This window comes from Simochromis diagramma, unplaced genomic scaffold (genome assembly GCF_900408965.1).
Source record: "Simochromis diagramma unplaced genomic scaffold, fSimDia1.1 OVJJ01000646.1, whole genome shotgun sequence".
Taxonomy (NCBI): domain Eukaryota; kingdom Metazoa; phylum Chordata; class Actinopteri; order Cichliformes; family Cichlidae; genus Simochromis; species Simochromis diagramma.
In genome coordinates this window covers 6905783-6924713 of record NW_024387279.1, presented here as the reverse complement: position 1 = coordinate 6924713, position 18931 = coordinate 6905783, and the positions used below count along the sequence as shown (strand labels likewise).

The 18931-nt window shown below is 40.1% G+C and overlaps 1 protein-coding gene across 1 annotated transcript; it reads left to right on the top strand.

Annotated features, from left to right (window-relative positions):
- The first annotated feature begins 262 nt into the window (after positions 1-262).
- Positions 263-16705, top strand: mapkapk3 (MAPK activated protein kinase 3). The gene is made up of 10 exons (XM_040002968.1): positions 263-565; positions 6742-6881; positions 9541-9605; positions 9765-9844; positions 9955-10081; positions 10238-10313; positions 10471-10595; positions 13949-14034; positions 14129-14209; positions 15873-16705. The coding sequence occupies exons 1-10, from the start codon at positions 263-265 to the stop codon at positions 16026-16028; spliced, it is 1239 nt and encodes a 412-aa protein (XP_039858902.1). The 3' UTR covers positions 16029-16705.
- Positions 16706-18931: the final 2226 nt, after the last annotated feature.

The following is an 18931-nucleotide window of genomic DNA, read 5'->3' as shown; positions in this document are numbered from 1 at the left end:
ACCCCGGATCGCTAAAGTTCAGAGAGCTACATTTAAAGAATATAATTATAGTGTAGTTTCCCCAAATGGACTCTGACTTGTAAGCCTGTGTGAAGATAGAGTGGAGTCACTGTGGTAGAGTCCGCACGGGACAGGCGGATGCGTTAGAGGTCTCAGCTTTACGCATTTACCGGAGGAGGGCTGGACTCATCGCGTTAATCCGGAGAGTTGCTCACAGTTTGTCCCTCTGTGCACCGCTGTTGACAGCAAGCCGGTGTAAAACATGCTGCACAATGGAAACGGAAAGCAAAAAGCTCCGCAACCGCCAAATGCTGGTGGGACAGAGTCAGACTCCACGGATGGCAACCCGAAACTGCAGCAAGAGCAGCCGGCAGTTCTCCCAGCCGCCGACAAGAAGGACGCAGAGTCCACACACTTCCCCATGCCCACTTACCCTAAACTGGAGATAAAGCGAAACGCGGTGACGGACGATTATAAAGTCTCCAATCAGGTTCTGGGCTTGGGGATCAACGGCAAAGTCCTCGAGTGCTTTAACAAGAAAACTGGAGAGAAGTGCGCGCTAAAGGTATCGAAGTCTCATGAGTATATCATAAATTGTCCCCGGCCCTCCTGTTGACTCTCTCACAGTATAACTGCAAACTTTATAGCTTTTAAGCTTTTTAACTCTAGATCATCCCAGCTGAAAGAACACCTGTTTCTGATACAAGTTTATCTCTCACTTTGTTTGGATGTAATAACATAGATGTCGACTGTCCAGACTGGTCAATCCATTTGGAAAAACAGGCGTCAGTCGATTATGTTGGATTATGGTGGTGTGTCTAGGTATTTATTTATATCACTTGCTGCTCCTCTAAATTTGATCCTAATCTAATACAAGTATGGTTTAAATACCAAACTGTGTGGAAACACACATAAGGGTCCATAAGCTATCCTAAAGTGTTTGTTTGCACTGTGGGTTTAAAATATAAGACTGGAAACTTGTGTAGACAAGAATCAAGAACTATGACCTTTATGGAAGTAGGATTTTCTTTTTCCAGGAACATGAAAGGTTAAAGGTTACTAACAAAACCAGTGTTTGACATAGACAGATAGATGAATAGACTGCTGGTTTTGCATGTATATATACCTACTGATCATACTGGGTTTGACATGCACTGTACATGCTTCTCCCCGAGCTCACATTCACATATCTGGTGGTGTTTCCTGGAAGGTCAGCCTTTTGCAATCAGTTCCAAGTTAATGGGTGTGTGGTCACCTAGCCATAAAATATCACGTGCTACACTGCTTCAAAGAGACACGGACTGTGATGGTGACACTTTATTCTGGGAGCGGTAGAAACCATACACACTCATCTGCACACATGCACAGGTCGTCAGGTTTTCACCTGTCACCACTGGTCCACAGACCCGGAGAGATTTACTGGCTTACAGTAATCCATCTGGATCTGAGCTGCCAGCCAGGCAGCAGTGTCAAAAGGAGAGCATACCCAAAACTTTGGGATAGAAACTAAAGCTAAAGATTTAAAAAAGAGATAAACTGCAGCAGGAAATTGACTATTACAAAAAAAAGATAGAATGCCAAAATCAGAAAGGGGATACTTTTCTTGATAGCATCATGGGTGGGACCGGTAAAGAAAACAATTCTGCTTAGAAATATGAGCAGAAAGAATTACTTAAAATGAAAAAGACTTCCGATGCAGAAAAAATCTTCAGGAAAAATGCTAATCTGAATCCAGCAAGTTTTTGTCTTTTGTCAGAAGTAATGACAGAACTGAAACACACAAAGAAAGTTTTGTGTCTTTTAATGTTCTGCCAAAAGACTGTGTGTGTGTGTGTGTCACTGCAACCACACTGTTCCGTAGGGGAAAGCCTGCAATAGATCGCTGTGACCTAAGTAGAGAGGGAACGCATCACATTAAGCCTCTGACCATCTTCTTCTCTCTGAAGATCTGTTAAAAGGTGTTAAGAGACGGCAGAAGAAACACCTCTGATGGCTCAGTTTGTCTTCTCTATTGTAGCTGCTGCAGTTTTTCTTTTGCACTGTGCTTGTTCATACAGCCGTTTATGTAAATTTGATTAATTTTGTTATGTCAAGTTAAATAGTGAGTAAAAGTAAACAGAAGCTAGACTGATGTAGAGTCGGATGACCGGCCCATTGGGTTTTTAAATTAAGTGTTGCTCTGAGCGCTGAATGTAATAGATGGCTATGGCTTTAATCTACTTTGCAGCAGTGCTTGAACAAAGCCATCCTTTCAGTGTAATGCAGTTAAAGTTATCTTGGTTCTTTTAACTTGGATTTTTCTTACTTAACAGCAGGGGATGGGAGAGAGAGCCCTGTGCTGTTTGGATGCGTTCGTGACCTCCACCATTAACTGCTTAGACAGAAGTACAAATGATTGTTCCATTTAAGAGAACATTGGGCCTTTTCGAGTGAAGCTAAATGGCCTGCAGGCCTGTTTTACTCATAGTCAAAATCTTATCAGTGGCTTTGGGTTCTGTGGTTATCACTTTGGCACACTTGTTGCACATATGAGTATGTTTCAGGGTGTAAATTATCCAAACCGTAAAGGAAATGCCCACTGTTTTGGTTAAAGGCAGCTCCAAAAAAGACTTTTGTTTTGAAAGTTTCTGTAAGATCTCATAGGTTAGGGTTAAGCTCCCTCCAACAAGTTAATCAGTCTCTGGGGTTCTCTTGAATGAATTGAAGGATTTAGGCTTTTAAACCTCATCAACCCAACAGAGCTGGAAGTGTCTTGTTGGGATCACTCTGATCACTCTGTACCTTTACAGCACAGAGGAACTTTATGTTTTCATTGCTTCACTTCCACTTTCTATATGCAAAAATGCATTGTGAGTATTTTTATACTTGAGCAGTAGAAGTCTTCTAAGAGGTGGCTGTGAGCACAGGTCATCTGCATCCTTGGGCAAGATACTGAACTGAAGTTCCCTTGATGTGTTCATCAGAGTGTGAATGTCAGACAGAAAGCAAAGTGTGTGAATGACTGAGGTTCAAGTAGAAAAGCACTATAGAAGAAAAAGGCCATTTACAATTTTGAGTGAGTTTTTCAGGCTTTTTAAATCATTATAAAGAAAAAAAAGTGATTCTAGGATTGGTATCATCAGTCTGTGTATCACTTTGGTCCAAAAGCAAAAGAAACAACCCAACAAATCTTTGATGTTCTCTGAATATGAACATGTTAGGATTGCTGACATTAGTATTTAGCACTTACACAGTCTCCTGCTTTCTAGACCACTTTGCTGTAGCCTTTATGAGCAGATCTTTATTGGCAGATGTTGTAAAGATAAACCACATTTTTATGAAGATATACAGACCAGCACTTTGAAATTCACTAATATTTAATAGAGTGTAAACATGTTCGAGCAATTAAAGTGTGTTTGTGTGTGTGTGCGTGTGTGTGTGTGTGTTAACCAAGGTTCTGTGGGAGGCAGCATGTGGTTAAACTTAGTGGGCGTTATCAGCTAAAGGTGTGTGTCTCAGTGTTTCTTAAGCTTCTCCTGACACAGATCTGATTCGTCTGAGTGTCGAGTCATCGTTGACTGGTTTACGTGCCCTTTCAAATAAGAACAAAATCCTCCTGAAGATTAACTGTCTCGTTCTCTTAGTCCTTCCTCTGCAACCCTTTTCATGTTTTACTACAGTGCTACAGGCCCCTTTTTATTAGAGCCGATTCTGTTTCGCTGCAGGAAATTAAGGAAACCAGCTCATAAACTATCTGCTCTTGATTGGAGTCATAAAGCTATAAATTACATAGCAAAAGCAAAACCTGCCCACTGCTCCGCTTAAAGTCAAGGCAAGTGGGCGAGGGTGAGCAAAATAGGACACATGTAGTAGCAGATCAGACACCGGAAACCCTCAACTTCTTCTTTTAACACACTGCCGTCCTCTGAACCCTTTGCTTCCTCTTTGACATTAGCAAGCAAAAAAAGATAGAGGAAAATAAGGCACTACACAGATGAGCTGTTTCTTTCCGGCATTTTGGAGTTTCCAAGAAATTTCATGTTTACCCACCAGCTGAATCCAATTTGCTCGGGTAGAGCCTTGCGAAAGTCACCTGCAACACACCACAGATTTATGTATGTGTGTCTGTCATACGTCAGTGAGTCAAACTCTGTGTGTGTTGTGTATTCCAGGCGCAGTCTGTAAGCAGACCGGCCTTGTGAACAACAGGGGATAGCTCCATCACTGTCACATCCAAAAATACCCCTTGACTGTGTGCTATGTCAAAGTCTGTCACCTGCTTTGTACGTCTGTGTGTGTGTGTGTATGTGTGTGTATGTGTGTGTGTCTGCTGTATTGCAAACTGTGTGAGTACCCGGCTATTCCAGTATTTATAGGCATCAGTTCTTATACTGACGTTAGAGCTTGAACTACCAATCCACTTATAGTCGTTTTGAAAAGAAAGTACCCTCTTTCCGTTCTTTGGTTTTACATAACAACAAAAAAAATCATCTGATTCTCACCAGTTGTTAAAACTATTTAAATGCCACCTCAAAGGAGGAACAGCACGCAGCATGAGATTATAAATCATTACTTATTAAACAATAGCTAAGCTAAAATACGGAAGTTGTGTAAGAGACTAAGCACACCTCACGATTCAGTAGCTTGTAGAATCACCGTTAGCTGCAGTAACCTTAAGTAATGGTTTTCTGTATGAGTATCAGTCTCTCACATCTTTGTGAATGAATTTTGGCCCACTTTCTTTGCAATGTTATGGGTATTTGTTTATGCACAGCTCTCTTAGGGTCATGCCACAGCCTTTGCGTCAGGTTTATCTGGACTTTGACTGGATCAACACCTTGATTCTTTTCTTTTTCAGTCATTCTGTCGTGGATTTGCTGCTGTGCTTGGGATCAAAACAGTATCATTGACCCAGTTTAGCCCAAGCTGTAGTTGTTGCACAGACGCCCTCACCTTTGAATTTAAAGTACTTTGGTATACAGAGGAGTTCACGGTTGACTCAATGAGTGCAAGGTACCCAGGTCCTGTGGCTGGAAAGCAAACCAAAATCATCACCCCCTCCACCACCGTGCTCGACAGTTGGTGTGGGGTGTTTGTGCCGATGTGCCGTGTTTGGTTTTCACCAAACGTAACACTGTGAAATATGGCGCAACATCTCCACATTGGTTTGTTCATATGAAACTTTGCAGTGCTAAGAAGTGCTGCAAATGTTCTTTTTAGATTGAAGAGGCTTTTTTTCCCCAGTCACCTCTCAAAAAAGCCATATTTGTTCAGTCTTTTTCTATTTGTGCTGTCACAAACTTTAACATTTAACATACCAACTGAGGCCTGTGGAGTCTGAGGTATAACTGCATTGTCTGACCTTGGGGTCAATTTGATGTCTTGAATGTTTTCCAGTTGTGAGTAATCAGACTAAAACCAAGACTGATGAGCAACAAGATCACTCGTGATGTCTTGACGTTGTGTAACACACACCTGAATGCTGCAGACCAGAGAACTGCCAAAAATCATCTGCTTTTATAGCACTGAATGCATCTGCCTAGCAACACCTGGCTCATACTTACTAGGGGTGGGGGAAAAAATCGATACTGTGTAGTATCGTGATATTTTGTTTGCTAATAATGTATCGATACAGGGACAGCAGAAATCGATATTTTGTTACAAAAAAGGTTTTTGTGCTCTGACTTCAGAGCATGTTGATCAGCTCCTTTTTCTGAGCAAGAATCCTGACATTCCTTCACTGTCCAAATGTGTTTAACTTTTTTTTGGCAGCAATAAACATGACAGTTTACTTATTTTAATTTAAGACATGTTTTATTTTAATTAAGTTTAAAACTTTTTTATTTAATGTAAAATTATATTTTGTTTTAATTTACTTTCAAATTCTTCAGTTGCTGAATGGGCTGCATAGTTATCATAAATTGCATAGTTCAGAATAGCTATAATTGTACCAGATGGTTGCATTCAGTTAAGTTGGACTAGACTGTAATACAAACCGTTCAGTTTGTCAACAATAAAACTGAAATGAGAGAAAGACTGAGTGCGAGACTTTGATATTAGATAAAATGAATATTGATAAAGTTTACCTTCATGTACAGAATCTGAATATCGCAAAATATTTAAAAAAAATTGCAATAATATCGTATCGTGCGTTAAGTATTGTGATAATATCGTATCGTGATAATATCGTATCGTGGGATGTATGGTGATTCCCACCTCTAATACTTACCCTCTTAACTCCTTTGTAAGCAGTAGGGATGTACTGCTGACTGCTTTTACAGTTTTTGACTGACCTTTTGTTAAAAAAAAATAACAACACAGTGTAATATATCATGTAATTTTTTCATACAAGTACGTATTTGCCAAATTTTTAGACCCACATATGTCTTGACATGTAAAACCTAAGACGATGTTGATTATTTTTACCATCAATGTATTTAGTATTGATTCATCTACTTATCAGCTTGGCTCATGTATATCACATTATGCAGAAAAAAACAAAAACTGCTTTCCTGGACTAAGATAAATAAATCCCAGGAAATATTTGGATTTTTTTTTGCTGTAAACACAGTTTGTAATTAACAGCAATTGATTTTTTAACTTTATTTATTGTTTTCTGCCAGCTGTATGGAAATGTTTTTATAAAATGATGCTGCTGCTTTGTTACACTACACCAAAACTATCCATGTTAAAGTTGAATGACTCCTCATAAACGATTATATAACGTGACATGATCTGTCCTTCTCTCTGCGTCTCTCCCAGATTCTCTATGATAGTCCCAAAGCGAGGCGAGAGGTGGAGCTCCACTGGCGAGTGTCAGGAGGGCCGTACATCGTTCGCATCCTGAGTCTCTATGAGAACATGTATCACGGGAAGAAGTGCTTGCTCATCATCATGGAGTGGTAGGATCTCACCAGTCAGTTAGCACTTTCTTGAATCAAACACTTTCTCTGTACTTTCCTATTTAAAGCTTTTCTTAAAAAAACAACAGTGTCTTGAAACTTAGAGCAAGTCTGCTCTCTTTTTGTTGAAAGCATGACATTAAAGAAGTTTTCATTCTGTAGGACGTAATGATGAATCAGTATTTTAATGTGAAAAAGAGCTCGGAGTGGGTACAGAGTCCCATAAGTCACAGCTCTGAGTAAGATGACGCCCTTTGAATAAATGACAACATAACAAAGTGAAAGATTAAAAATAATAAGCTAAAGTTGCCTTGCATCATTTTTACAGCTTACACTTTTGCTTTTTCTCGCTCTCTTTTTTTTTAACCTTGCTTCATGACAAACAAAGAAAATGAGCTCAGCAGTGATTAAGGTCTTACAACATGCCCACATGTTTTTCCAACAAGATACTATCAACGCTGTTGTGACACAGCAACTGCACAGATAACAGCAACTCAAGCTCAAAGTGTTAGTTGGGCTAAATATAAACAGAATTAAGAGGCCGTCCTGTATATGGTCTCCTTCTGTCAAATAATAACATTAGTTCTTTACTGAGGTTAGGTTAGGATAGAGCCGGGCACACGCTTACGTCATCTGAGGATTTTATTTGAAATCAGAGATTACGTCACCTTTCAGCACAGCCGGTGAAGCCATTCCCACGAACGGTATGCAGACGTCACGGCAGCCATGTTGACACGAAGTAACACAGGTGTTACCGGTGTCATTAACCAGGGAGTCTGATTTGTTTACGAGCCTTAATTATGTGATTAGTAACACCTGCGTTTTCCAGCTACGTCATGTCACATGGCCGCTGGGAGAAAAGGGTCTATTTTTTTTTTTAAATATGTGTAACACATGTTTAGTTACATAATAAGCTCTGCCCCACTGAGCCATAGTGACCTTTAACTTTATACAAGTTAAAGGTCAGTTATAAGAGCTGCTGCTCTGAAGCTGACATAGAGACAGAATTTCATCTGGGCTTCATGTGTCATGACAAACTGTTTGTAATGAATTCAACGCCATTGCTAAACAGTCTGTGTGTTTGTGTAAGTGTGTGTGTGTGTGCATGTGTGTGTGGTTCAGGTATTACTCATGTTGTGGGGAAGTGTTTTCCTTATAAGGACAAAAACACTTGTCTACATATGGTGACTGTCCAAGTCAATGCATGTTGTAAGGTAGGAGAAGGTTAAAGGTTTGGAAAGTAGCTACAGTTAAGGTGAATATGAGTGAAGGACGCATAACTGTGTGTGCGTGTGTGTGCTTTGACACATGTTTGAACTCTGGACTTTTTATTTCTCTAAGGGAGAAAATGTGAATAATTCAGAGGGGAAAAAAGGAACTCCATAGGCATGACACCTTTGCTCAGTATGTGGGAATTTTAAAGAGTGATTGTCATCACCGCATTGACTGACATGGCAGGTGTTTGTTATATGTGCGTAGTGACCTTGACGGTACACACACAGCGAGAGAATGTCTGCTGCTTCCTGTATGAAGGAAGTTACTCGGCTCGCTGTGGGTAGCTTAGCAGCTCCCGTTCCTCCTTCAGCTCTCAGTTCATTTGTGATCCACAAGAAGCGTGCTGGAGTAAGTGCGCTTACTTAAAGCAATTATGGAGACATTTTTCCAAAGAACTCAAGGTGGAGTTTCAGGTATCAGTGATTCTCTATAACACACAATGAAAGTGAAGAATGGGAAGCATCTGGCTCAAGATGTTTTTGGTAGTGAGTCTCTGAACGTTTCTCAGATATAAAATGAAACCAAACGTTTATGTTATTGCAAAATAACCTCTTATTGTGTTACTAAGTCATTAATGACACTACAGAAGTGACAAATAGTGTTTATATCACTGCAAGATGAATTAATAATGGCACACTCATTCAGTATAAACACAGTTTTGTTTAGTAGGACTTTGGTGCTTTTCCCTTCTTCCTGTTTTTAAACTGTCTCAGTTTCACTTTCACTCAGTATTTTTATTATTTCACTTACCGTTTCGTCACAGAAGAAACTCCAAAAGATTTAGCAGTGGGAGTAAATAGTTCATAATTAAGTAAAAGAATCCCCACTTTAAAAAATAACACTAGTAGTTTAAAATAATCCTGGTGCTTTTGCTTTGGGGGAAGACCAACATTTCTTTTGGTCTTCCTTTCCTTTACTGATGGAAAAAAATGCTCCCAAATTTTGGTGTAAAGGCAAGCGGGTCTTTAATGATCTCTAATGTGTAATTTACAGACTACCTTACATGGACAGGCTCCTGTAGCAGAGCTCTAGTATCCTGTCGTCTGATCAGGGTCACCCATCTGTTCCACACACTTATTTTAAAACCAGGCGTGATCACACTTTAGACCCTTAACTTTGGAACAGCCTTCCTTATCAGGTTGGCTGATGGTTGGCTCTGTGGTTTGTTTGAATCTTTTGTCTGTTATCTGTGGCTTTTTGTATGCAGGATTGAATGAAAGGCTGTGTGCTTGACTCTGTACAAATATGTACACTTATTTTCAAAGCCTTTTTATCCCAACTGTGAAGCACTTTGTAAAAGTGTTACACGTGTACTAACAGAAATGTGGGTACTATTCTATAATACACTGATCCCTGTTCTCTCCCTGCTTGTCTATGTGTCCAGTATGGAGGGAGGAGAGCTGTTCAGCAGAATCCAGGCCAGAGGAGACCAGGCGTTCACTGAAAAAGGTGAGGACTGATGGAGGGCAGACTCCACGTGATGGATACACAGCAACGGTGACGTGTTAACTAGTTAAAGCGAGCTCTCTTTCATCTGTGCCTCCTGTTGTTTTAACACTGGAATTGCTTCTGGTTTGAGAGAGTCTGCTTACCTGTTTTTCCTCCCAGAGGCATCAGAGATTATGAGGGACATCGGCACGGCCATCGATTTTCTCCACAACATTGATATCGCGCACAGAGACATCAAGGTACGCAGAGATGAAGTTCAGTGCCCAAATCGTGAAGCATGTGATGTCATGTCTGGGTAGTTTGGTGAAAGCTTGGTTCACTTGTTTTCCTCTGCTGCTTCCACTTCCAGCCAGAGAACCTGCTGTACACAAGTAAAGAGAAAAATGCGGTCCTCAAACTGACAGACTTTGGCTTTGCAAAGGAGACCACGCTGCACAATCCTTTGCAGACTCCTTGTTATACTCCGTACTATGTGGGTAAGATGTCTTACTTTGTCCCGGGATGGGTTTGGGCCATATTAACAAATGAGCCAGATGTTTCAAAATGACAGTAATAAGCTGCTGAGTCACTTTTTGCCTGTGCCCTAATCTCCACTGTTATATTGTTTGTATGTGTGTATTCCTGTTGATAAGCTCCCGAGGTTCTGGGTCCAGAGAAGTACGACAAGTCATGTGACATGTGGTCTCTGGGCGTCATCATGTACATCCTGTGAGTACTGTCTTTGTGTGGAGGCCAGTGCTGATTTCACCACAGATGTTATTGTAGGACGCATGTATTTGTATTTGGATATTGTTACAAGAAGCGCTGCTTAATTTTATTACGTTTTTAAATGGTCGTCATCATTACGGCTTGTTTGTCTCTGCAGATTGTGCGGCTTCCCTCCGTTTTACTCGAATACAGGCCAAGCCATTTCTCCTGGGATGAAGAGGAGGATCAGGATGGGCCAGTATGAATTTCCTAATCCAGAGTGGTCGGAGGTGTCACAGGAAGGTGAGGAACTCAAACTAAAACACTGTCAAACAGCATATTAGCTTGCAGCCATATAGGCAACGAGCACACATAGTTACCTTTAGGTCTATTTGTTTTTGGACAAGGACAGTTTTTGTAGGGTTGCCTCTTTACACCAGCACAGTGGATTTTAAATCAAACAGATGATTTAAGTGCAGATTTACAGCTTTGACAAGGGGTTTGATGAAAATTATATAATATATAAAATTTTGTATAAACTATTTAGAAATTTAAAGCCATTTTTTCTGCTTAGTCTGCCATTTTCAGAGGTTCAACTGGACAAAGTAGCATCATTTTAAATAAAAGGATTTTTTTTTTATACTTGGATAAAAAACCTCTGCAGTCAGATACTTTTTGAAGTCTAGAAACCACAGACCAAATGTTGTGCTTCCTATCTTAAGATGCTCTGCGAGGCCTTTACTGCAGCCTCCTTCAGTTGCTGCTTGTTGAGGTTGAGACCAGCTGACCGACTTGGCCATTGAAAAATATCCGATCTCAAACGGAGGGTTGTTTATAAAAAACAAAACTAAACTTTTCTAAAATTACTGTAAATTCCTTAGACGTGTCAAATTAAAGCCACTGTGCTGTTTAAGAGATGCAAAATTCATAAACATGTTTCATTCTTCAAAAATGTACAAATTTTCTACAACTTTTAATTTTGTATGGCAGCAAAAAAAAAAGTCTGTAGCTTTCCTCGGTTTAATCCATATGAATAGAAACACCTGTAGGCTAAAAATCTGAGCTTTTGTGAGAGAATTACAAAAAAACCATTTTTAATATATTTGTCTTTTTATTGTAAACATTTGCAGGTTTTACAAATGTTTACAATCATGTGTGACACAGCAGTGTTTATCTGCATTCATGCATGTATGGCCTGCTTGTCTGCTTGCGGTCTCTCTTGTCAGAAACAGGAAACCTTAAACAGCAGGGGCTGCACTCAGGCCAATTCTGCAGATTTACTAAATGTCAATGTATGTCAAGTTAAGATATTATCATACAGAAACATTTTCGAGAACCATATACAGCAAGATATAATCTTGCCCCAGTTTGCATGTCGCTGTTATATAAACTTTACTTACAGTGTGGTTAAAAAGTATTTGGCCCTTCTTGGTTTCTTAGTTTTGTGTATATTTGTGTATATGTGTATATTTTCACAATTAAATGTTTCAGATCATAAAGAATGTAATATTAGAGAAAGATAACCCACATAAATACAAATGCAGTTTTTAAATGATGATTATTTTTATTAAGGGAAAAAATACTATCCAAACCAACCTGGCTGTGTGTGAAAAAATGATTCCCTCCCTTGTTAAATCATGAATTAACAGTGAATGATAAATGATGAACCACATTTCTTTAGAAAGCTGGGTTTAATTTCACCCGTCACACCCAGGCCCGATTGCTGCCAGACCTGTCGAATCACGAAGTCGCTAAAAGAGAAACTGCCTGACAAAGTGAAACAAGCTAAAAGATCTCAAAAAGCAACATTTCATGCCATGACCTAATTTAAAAAGTCACTGACAACTATCAGGCTTAGAAAGGTTACACAGCAAAATCTCCAGTGTTAAATTGACACTAGAGAGTGTCTATATGGGTCCACCAATCTGAGTGTTAAATACAACACTGTTGAGTGTTAAATGAACACTTTTGACAGTGTTATATTTTTTAAAGTAACCTAGTCAGTTTTGAAGATTAACAATGACCAACACTGAGCAGTGCTGATTTTCTAACACTGGAAAATAACTCAAAATGTTAGAAATTTTCCAAAAAAAGTGTTCAGGCCTCACGTGCCTCAGTTAAGGTCAGAGTTCACGAGGCATCTATGGGGGAGGTCCAAGGAGAAAACCACTGCTGACCAAAAAAAAAAACCTCACAAGGGCTCATCTCACGTCCTCATCTTGATTATACCCAAGGCTTTGACTTGGGTATAAGTCTGGACTGACGAGACAAAAGGTGATCTGGGCGACTTGCTGTACCTGATGGAACCGTGAATTCTGCTCTACCACAAAATCCTGAACTGTAGCCATCAGTTTATGCCCTGAAGCTCAGGTGCACAGCAGGACAGAGGTCCGTAAAAAAAACAGCAAGTCCAAAATGAAGGTTTTGAAGTGGCCTAGTCAAAGTGGACTGAAATGTGATTGAGATGCTTTGACCTTAAACAGGCGGTTCGTAGTCGAGAACCCTCCAATGTGACTGATTTAAAATAATTCTCCAAAGATGAGTGGGCCAAAATCCTACACAAACACTTGATTGCAATTCTTCCTGCCAAGGGTGACACAACCAGTTATTAGGTTTAGGCGGGGATTACTTTTTCAGATATAGCCAGGTAGTTTGGGATTCTTTCCCCAATAAATCTTGTTCCAATGTTCAATATTCTGTCCATTGTCACTGTCTCGTTAAACTGCATCCAGTGTTAAATATGTGGCTCTGTTTGCTCCAGTGACTCCTTCTTCTTCTTGGTATTATATTTAAACTCTGCTCTGACCTTTGATTTAACCTTAACCAATTTGTAATGATGCAAATTAAAGTTACAAGGGTTTTTTTTTAGCATAATATCCCTGAGTAATATTTTCCTTTTCCTTCACAGTGTGCTGTTGAAAGTACTTTGACTCACAGAAAATGCACCAGTGAAATATTTTGTTAATTCAATAAGTTTGGTTGTGGAAACATCAACAACTGGGGGGAAAACCAATTTTTTTTCATATCAAGTCTTATTTATATACAGTACTGTGCAAAAGTCTTGAGCCACATGTGATTTCTTTATATTCCGCTTCCATGGAGCTAATTTCAGACAGTGGTACTGGGTATATTTTCAAAATTGATGTCAGAAAAGTCAGATTTTTAAATAGAATATTTTGAAATACCATCTGGAAAGCACCTATCTGGCAACAGCTTCTCTGTAAAGCATGACAGGGATCCCAAATGCACTGATAATAGATAATAGAAAGACACATAAAACACTATCGGTCTGTTCTCCCCAGAGCCTGAACCTCGAGACTAGTTGAAGAAATCCAAGAAAGCGTGCCTAAGAGTTCAGCCTTTGTTAAAGAATAAAGGTGGCCATGCAAAATATTCACTTTGATGGTTGTTAAAACTGTAAAAACTCTGTTTTTGCCTTATATCCTGTATTTCCCTGTACATTTGCCCATGTTTCAGCAAATCACAGCATATATTTTCAACTTATCTACCAATATATAAAACAATGAGACAAGCAGCTGTTTTAATAGTGACATTTGAATTCAACACATCAAAATCCACAATAAATAGGACATTTTATCTCCAAGGCAAACATCATGTGAAAAGTTGTAAACTTTGCATTGCCTTGTGTCTCCCAGCAAAAGATTTGATCCACCAACTACTGAAGACAGACCCTAACGAGAGAATGACCATCACCCAGTTTACGAACCACCCCTGGATCAATGTAAGCACCCGTACACGCCTCATCTACTGTTTCCTGCTCGTCTGTGCATCTGTTTGCTTACGTCCTCATCGGTGTTTGTGTTTTGACTCTGCAGCAGTCCATGATGGTTCCTTCCACTCCCCTGCACACCACACGGGTCCTGACAGAAGACAGAGAGATGTGGGAGGACGTGAAGGTCAGTAGCACGACAACATCGACCCCCTCTGGTCACATCTTGACATTACAGCTTGTTAATGATAGGCTGCTGAAATGTTCAGCTTGCGGTAGGGTTTCAGTTAACGTTGCAGTGGTTTATAGACCAGTATGGGGGAAAACTCCAAAAATATTGAACTGGTAACTTTCCAGAATGCATGAGAATGTCCCAGTTTACTCTGGTTTCTTTTGAAACCTCGAGCCTCCATGTCCGCTCTGAAATGCACCTAAAGGCATACATATGATGTAATCAAGGCCGCTTACAATCACATCATTAAAAAGCTCAGAACCACAGAGGACATATACAACAATTTCAGCTGTTGGAGTAAAACCCTAACGACCTCTAAACAGATTTTCATGTGTGAAAACAGCAAAGTGGCCCTTTAAATATTCTAATGATCGAAATGTGAGGAAAACTGCCATCCTCATGTCTTTACATCCTGATTATCTCCTGACAACCAGCAGGGTGAAGAAGTGTTCGCAGTCTGTACAACTGTATGAGTTACAGTTTAATATTTAACCCAAACACACCTAAGCTTAGCTTACCTTTTGCCATTCCTGCATTTTTTCCTGATTTAAACTACTAAACAAAAGAAAACACCACTTCCTCATATCAAGTTCATTCAACCATGCAGAAATGTACAAAATGTCTCACTTAGGCAATCACTTATTTTCAATCCCTGTAAATAACATGTGGAATGGCACATTCCTTCACAACAGCTGAATGAACAGGTTTGTCATGATAAGGTGTGAAAAGACCATTCAGCAAAATGATACGCTCACAATACATCACTGTTCATTTCTGCAGTGGGTACTGGGTACAGCGTTGCATAAAAGGCCACTTCTCAAAAAGCAAAGAGTCAGGAGGGTACAGTCTTTATATTGAGCTTTATTCACAGTAAATGGAAAAGGTTTAGTTTTCTCTGAGGTCTGTTCTGACTCATTTTGAGTTCAGGCCTTTTTTTTAAATCATAAAAATATTTCCAGCCTGTTTCCTTTTTTCTTTCTACCTTTGCTTAGTTTTTTCCTGCTGCACGGATCTTGAACAGCAGCGAACTGCGTGGAAGCCTTTGCAGCAAAGATTTTGACATTATAGGAAACATCCTCCTTTGTTTCCTTTCTAAGAGTTGATGGTGTGAAAAATGACTAATGAGAGGATAGATGTCAGCTCTAATTATTTTGGGGTGGTGTAAAGCCTGGAAACAGCTAACCTGACACCATCCTACAGCAATAAATTCCACTTATCAGCACTTTTAAAGCTTCTCTGGTTAACATATCGTCTCTTTTTTTTTAAATTCAGACCTATACTGATGTGTAAACAAAAAAAAGTTGCAGGCTCTTTGGGTTTTATGTCCTCACAGTTTCTTGACCAACATCTGCAACTGTTCCCTGCTGAGAAACAGTCCTCACTAAAACCGCAGCTTCTCCTTTTTATACTTTTTGTTTGGAAAATAAAAAGCAGACATATTGCGTTAATTCATTAGCTTTAGCGTGCTTGCTTGTTTTCTCCATTTTATGTCTTAACGTTATGCTAAGCTAACTGGCTGCTCTTTGGAAACATACATGTGCCACTGGTAAAAAAGCAAACGGTTTCCACATCCGTAAGCGCCAGCTAAACCCTCCAACATCTGCCTCTTCTCTCGCAGGAAGAGATGACCAGCGCTTTAGCGACCATGCGTGTGGACTATGACCAGGTGAAGATCAAAGATCTCGACACCTCCAGCAACCCTCTGCTCAACAAGAGGCGCAAGAAGGCCGCTGCGGGGGGCAAGAGTGGGTCCACGGTATGCCAGAGTCAGTGAGGCAAGGATGAGCTTTGGTGGAAGGTTCAAGAGGTGCTTTAGACTTCTGAGAGACTCAACTTCAAGCAAGTGCGCTCTAAAATAAGAGACATTAGGAACGCCAGAGTTAAACCTGGATATTTCGGGGACGTGGAGACGTGATATCACCTGTCTGTTGTCACCGCAGGCCTCTCTGTTTTTAATTATTTTGTGTAATGATGTCTTTTCTTTTTGGGGAGGGGGCTGGGCTGTTTGTAAGAGTACCTGTGTGTAGAGATATTTGTAGTGGTATATGTTGTGTATTTGAATGCTGGATTTACCTGTCTAAGGTGTAACTATGCAGTTGTGTGCAGATCACACTCAAAGAAACTAACTGTGGACAGACTGTGAAACTAAAAGGCTCATTATTGTCTTTTGTCTTAATATCGTCCTTCGTTTGCTGCCTTCCTTTTAGGATTCAAAATCCTAAAATGTTAATAAAATGTAGCCTCCACAATCGCTTCCATCTGAGAAACTTTTTTTGTACAGAATCACTGCTGCAGATCAGTCTGGTGTCCTGTTAACAGAGCAGCACTCAGACTGTCAGCTTCCTGTAGCTGCAGTGGGCTAACGGCTGGTTGTGTTGCATTGGCAAGTTGTGTCAGTTTTCCTGAGAAATTTCTTATGTGTCACTGTGGTGATAAAATGCTTCCAGTAAATTGTGACTACAGTTTCTCTTTAAAATACAACCTTAGCAGGGAGAAAGGAAACCTCTTGGGTGAATCCACTTCACATAGATGCTAAGATTTTCCACGTGGTGGTTCTAAGCACGCTCCTAAACTTAAAATAGAAGTTTTCGTGTGACAGACACGTTTCCTGTGGATGTGGCAACATTTTTCTTTTTTTTGGTATCGTGTATTTCAGGCTTTGTCAGGCTGCTATTAATAGGAGCAGCGAAGTAGTTCTGTGGGACGCAGCCATCTGACATGTCATTCAACTGCAAAAGGTCAACATTTTCATGTTTATGATTGCAACCTTTAGCCCACTTTGATCATGTGATGCTGAGAGTGTTAAGGGGACGCTGATCATAAAAAGCTACTTGTCTTTTCTGCCTTTGGGATGTTGCCATACTGTCAGCGGGACTGCACAGCTCTTCTTCGGTCCTCTGTGAACGTAAGAAGTTTAGAAGTTCTGAGAATAGAACAATAAAGTCTCAGCTTTCCCCGAGTGAAATATCACAGCATATTCCAAAGCATGTTTTTTTCCTCGTGACGAATTAGGGGAGGGAATGTTTTTGTGCTAATCGCTCCATAATACAGAGACAAGTCCAGTCCTGATGTACCACTATGTCTCAATTACTAACATGATGTTGACATAACAGTGTCTAGAACACTTCCCTTTTTTTGCGTAATTCCTTTGCAAAGGGTTGCAAACCAAAAGGATGACAATAAAAAAAATTTAAGCATGCCTGCTTAAGTTAGAAGTCTGTTTCCTCAGTGGGGGATCACAAATTACGTCTTTGATTGAGTCATTTGGTTGCTGTTATCAAACACAGTTTTTTAAAATGTGGTTATCCTGGTGTACTGTGAGAGGTTTTGGGTGCGAGGCTAACAGCAGGAGCATAGGGTGAGTGGGGTGAGTGGTTTGATCTCTTTAGCCTTTAGGGAGGAATGTGCTGAAGGTCGGTGGAGAGTTACGTGACTTTCCACTGTTTCTATTCCACCCCGTCATGAATTGTCTGTGTTGTACGTGAAGCCTCCCGAGTCCTGGTCGTTTCCGTTTCCACGTGTTTTTCTGCCCATGCCTCGTCATTTCCCCGGTGTCGTCCTATCTTATTTTTTCTGTGTGTTTGTATGCGAGGCTGTCTTTATTCTTTATTCACAGATCTGCATTTGCAGGCTCCTGCTCGACAATTAGTCTCACCATCACTATTATAGTTAAGGGTATCATCATTGCCACCAAAATAGCCTCAAGTCCTCACAGGCATGTCACATGATGCTTATATTATCTCCAGAGGGTCACAGTGCTTGGTAGCTCAGTGCATGTGTGCTTCGTTTCATAGCATTGTATGGAAGATCGGAGAATTCTTTACTGCCGTTGCAAGATGTGCAAGATGTGCAAGATGAATCACACCGTTTGGTGTGATTCATCTTGCACTGATCATACTGCACACATCATATTTTGTAGTCTTTCTTCCATTCTTTCCGTCACAGGTGCAATAACTCTCCGAAAACTATTTTATACCAGGAGTCTTCCTGTGTGTATTGTCCAATTAAACGCAACAGAACTGTAAACAACAGGCCCCACCAGTATTGGCTGAGTTACGTCAAGGCAAGGAGGAGCAGTCTTCCTGCGCTACAGAGAACAAGTTCTGCAAGTATGACAGCTTCTGGAAAGCTTTTAAACTTTTTTTAAAAAAGGATTTGGCTTTCACATTCAGCAGTAAATAAGTGACATGGTTCAGTTTTTTTTAGTATTATTTGAGCAGAATATTCTATATGGCTACGTAGGATAAAGAAATTTTAGAGCACATTCAGCATACACTGGATGATTTTTGAGTTTTTATTGTTATGGTATGAACTATGGAGGCCTGTGTAATTGAATGATTCTTTCTTGAACTGTGCATTTTATAAGCCAAAAGTGTCACGTGAAAGCAGATGAGGTGAAGCCCCAATAAGCTGCAGTGTTGTGGTCCCAGAGGTGCAGACGCTGTACCCCCTGAGCTGGATTGAGAATCAGTTTTACTGATAGTATTTTTTTAATTAGAAAATCAATTTTACTGTAAGTGAAATTAAGCCATACAGTTTGGTTATAACCATACTTTATAGTAACAACAAGCCCATGGTAATATTATAGTTAACTGTAGCTTAGAGAATCTGACTCAAGAGTACAGTGATTTCTGAGTGCATGGGCCTGTGCAAGTCCAACACAAGTCAGACCTGGGA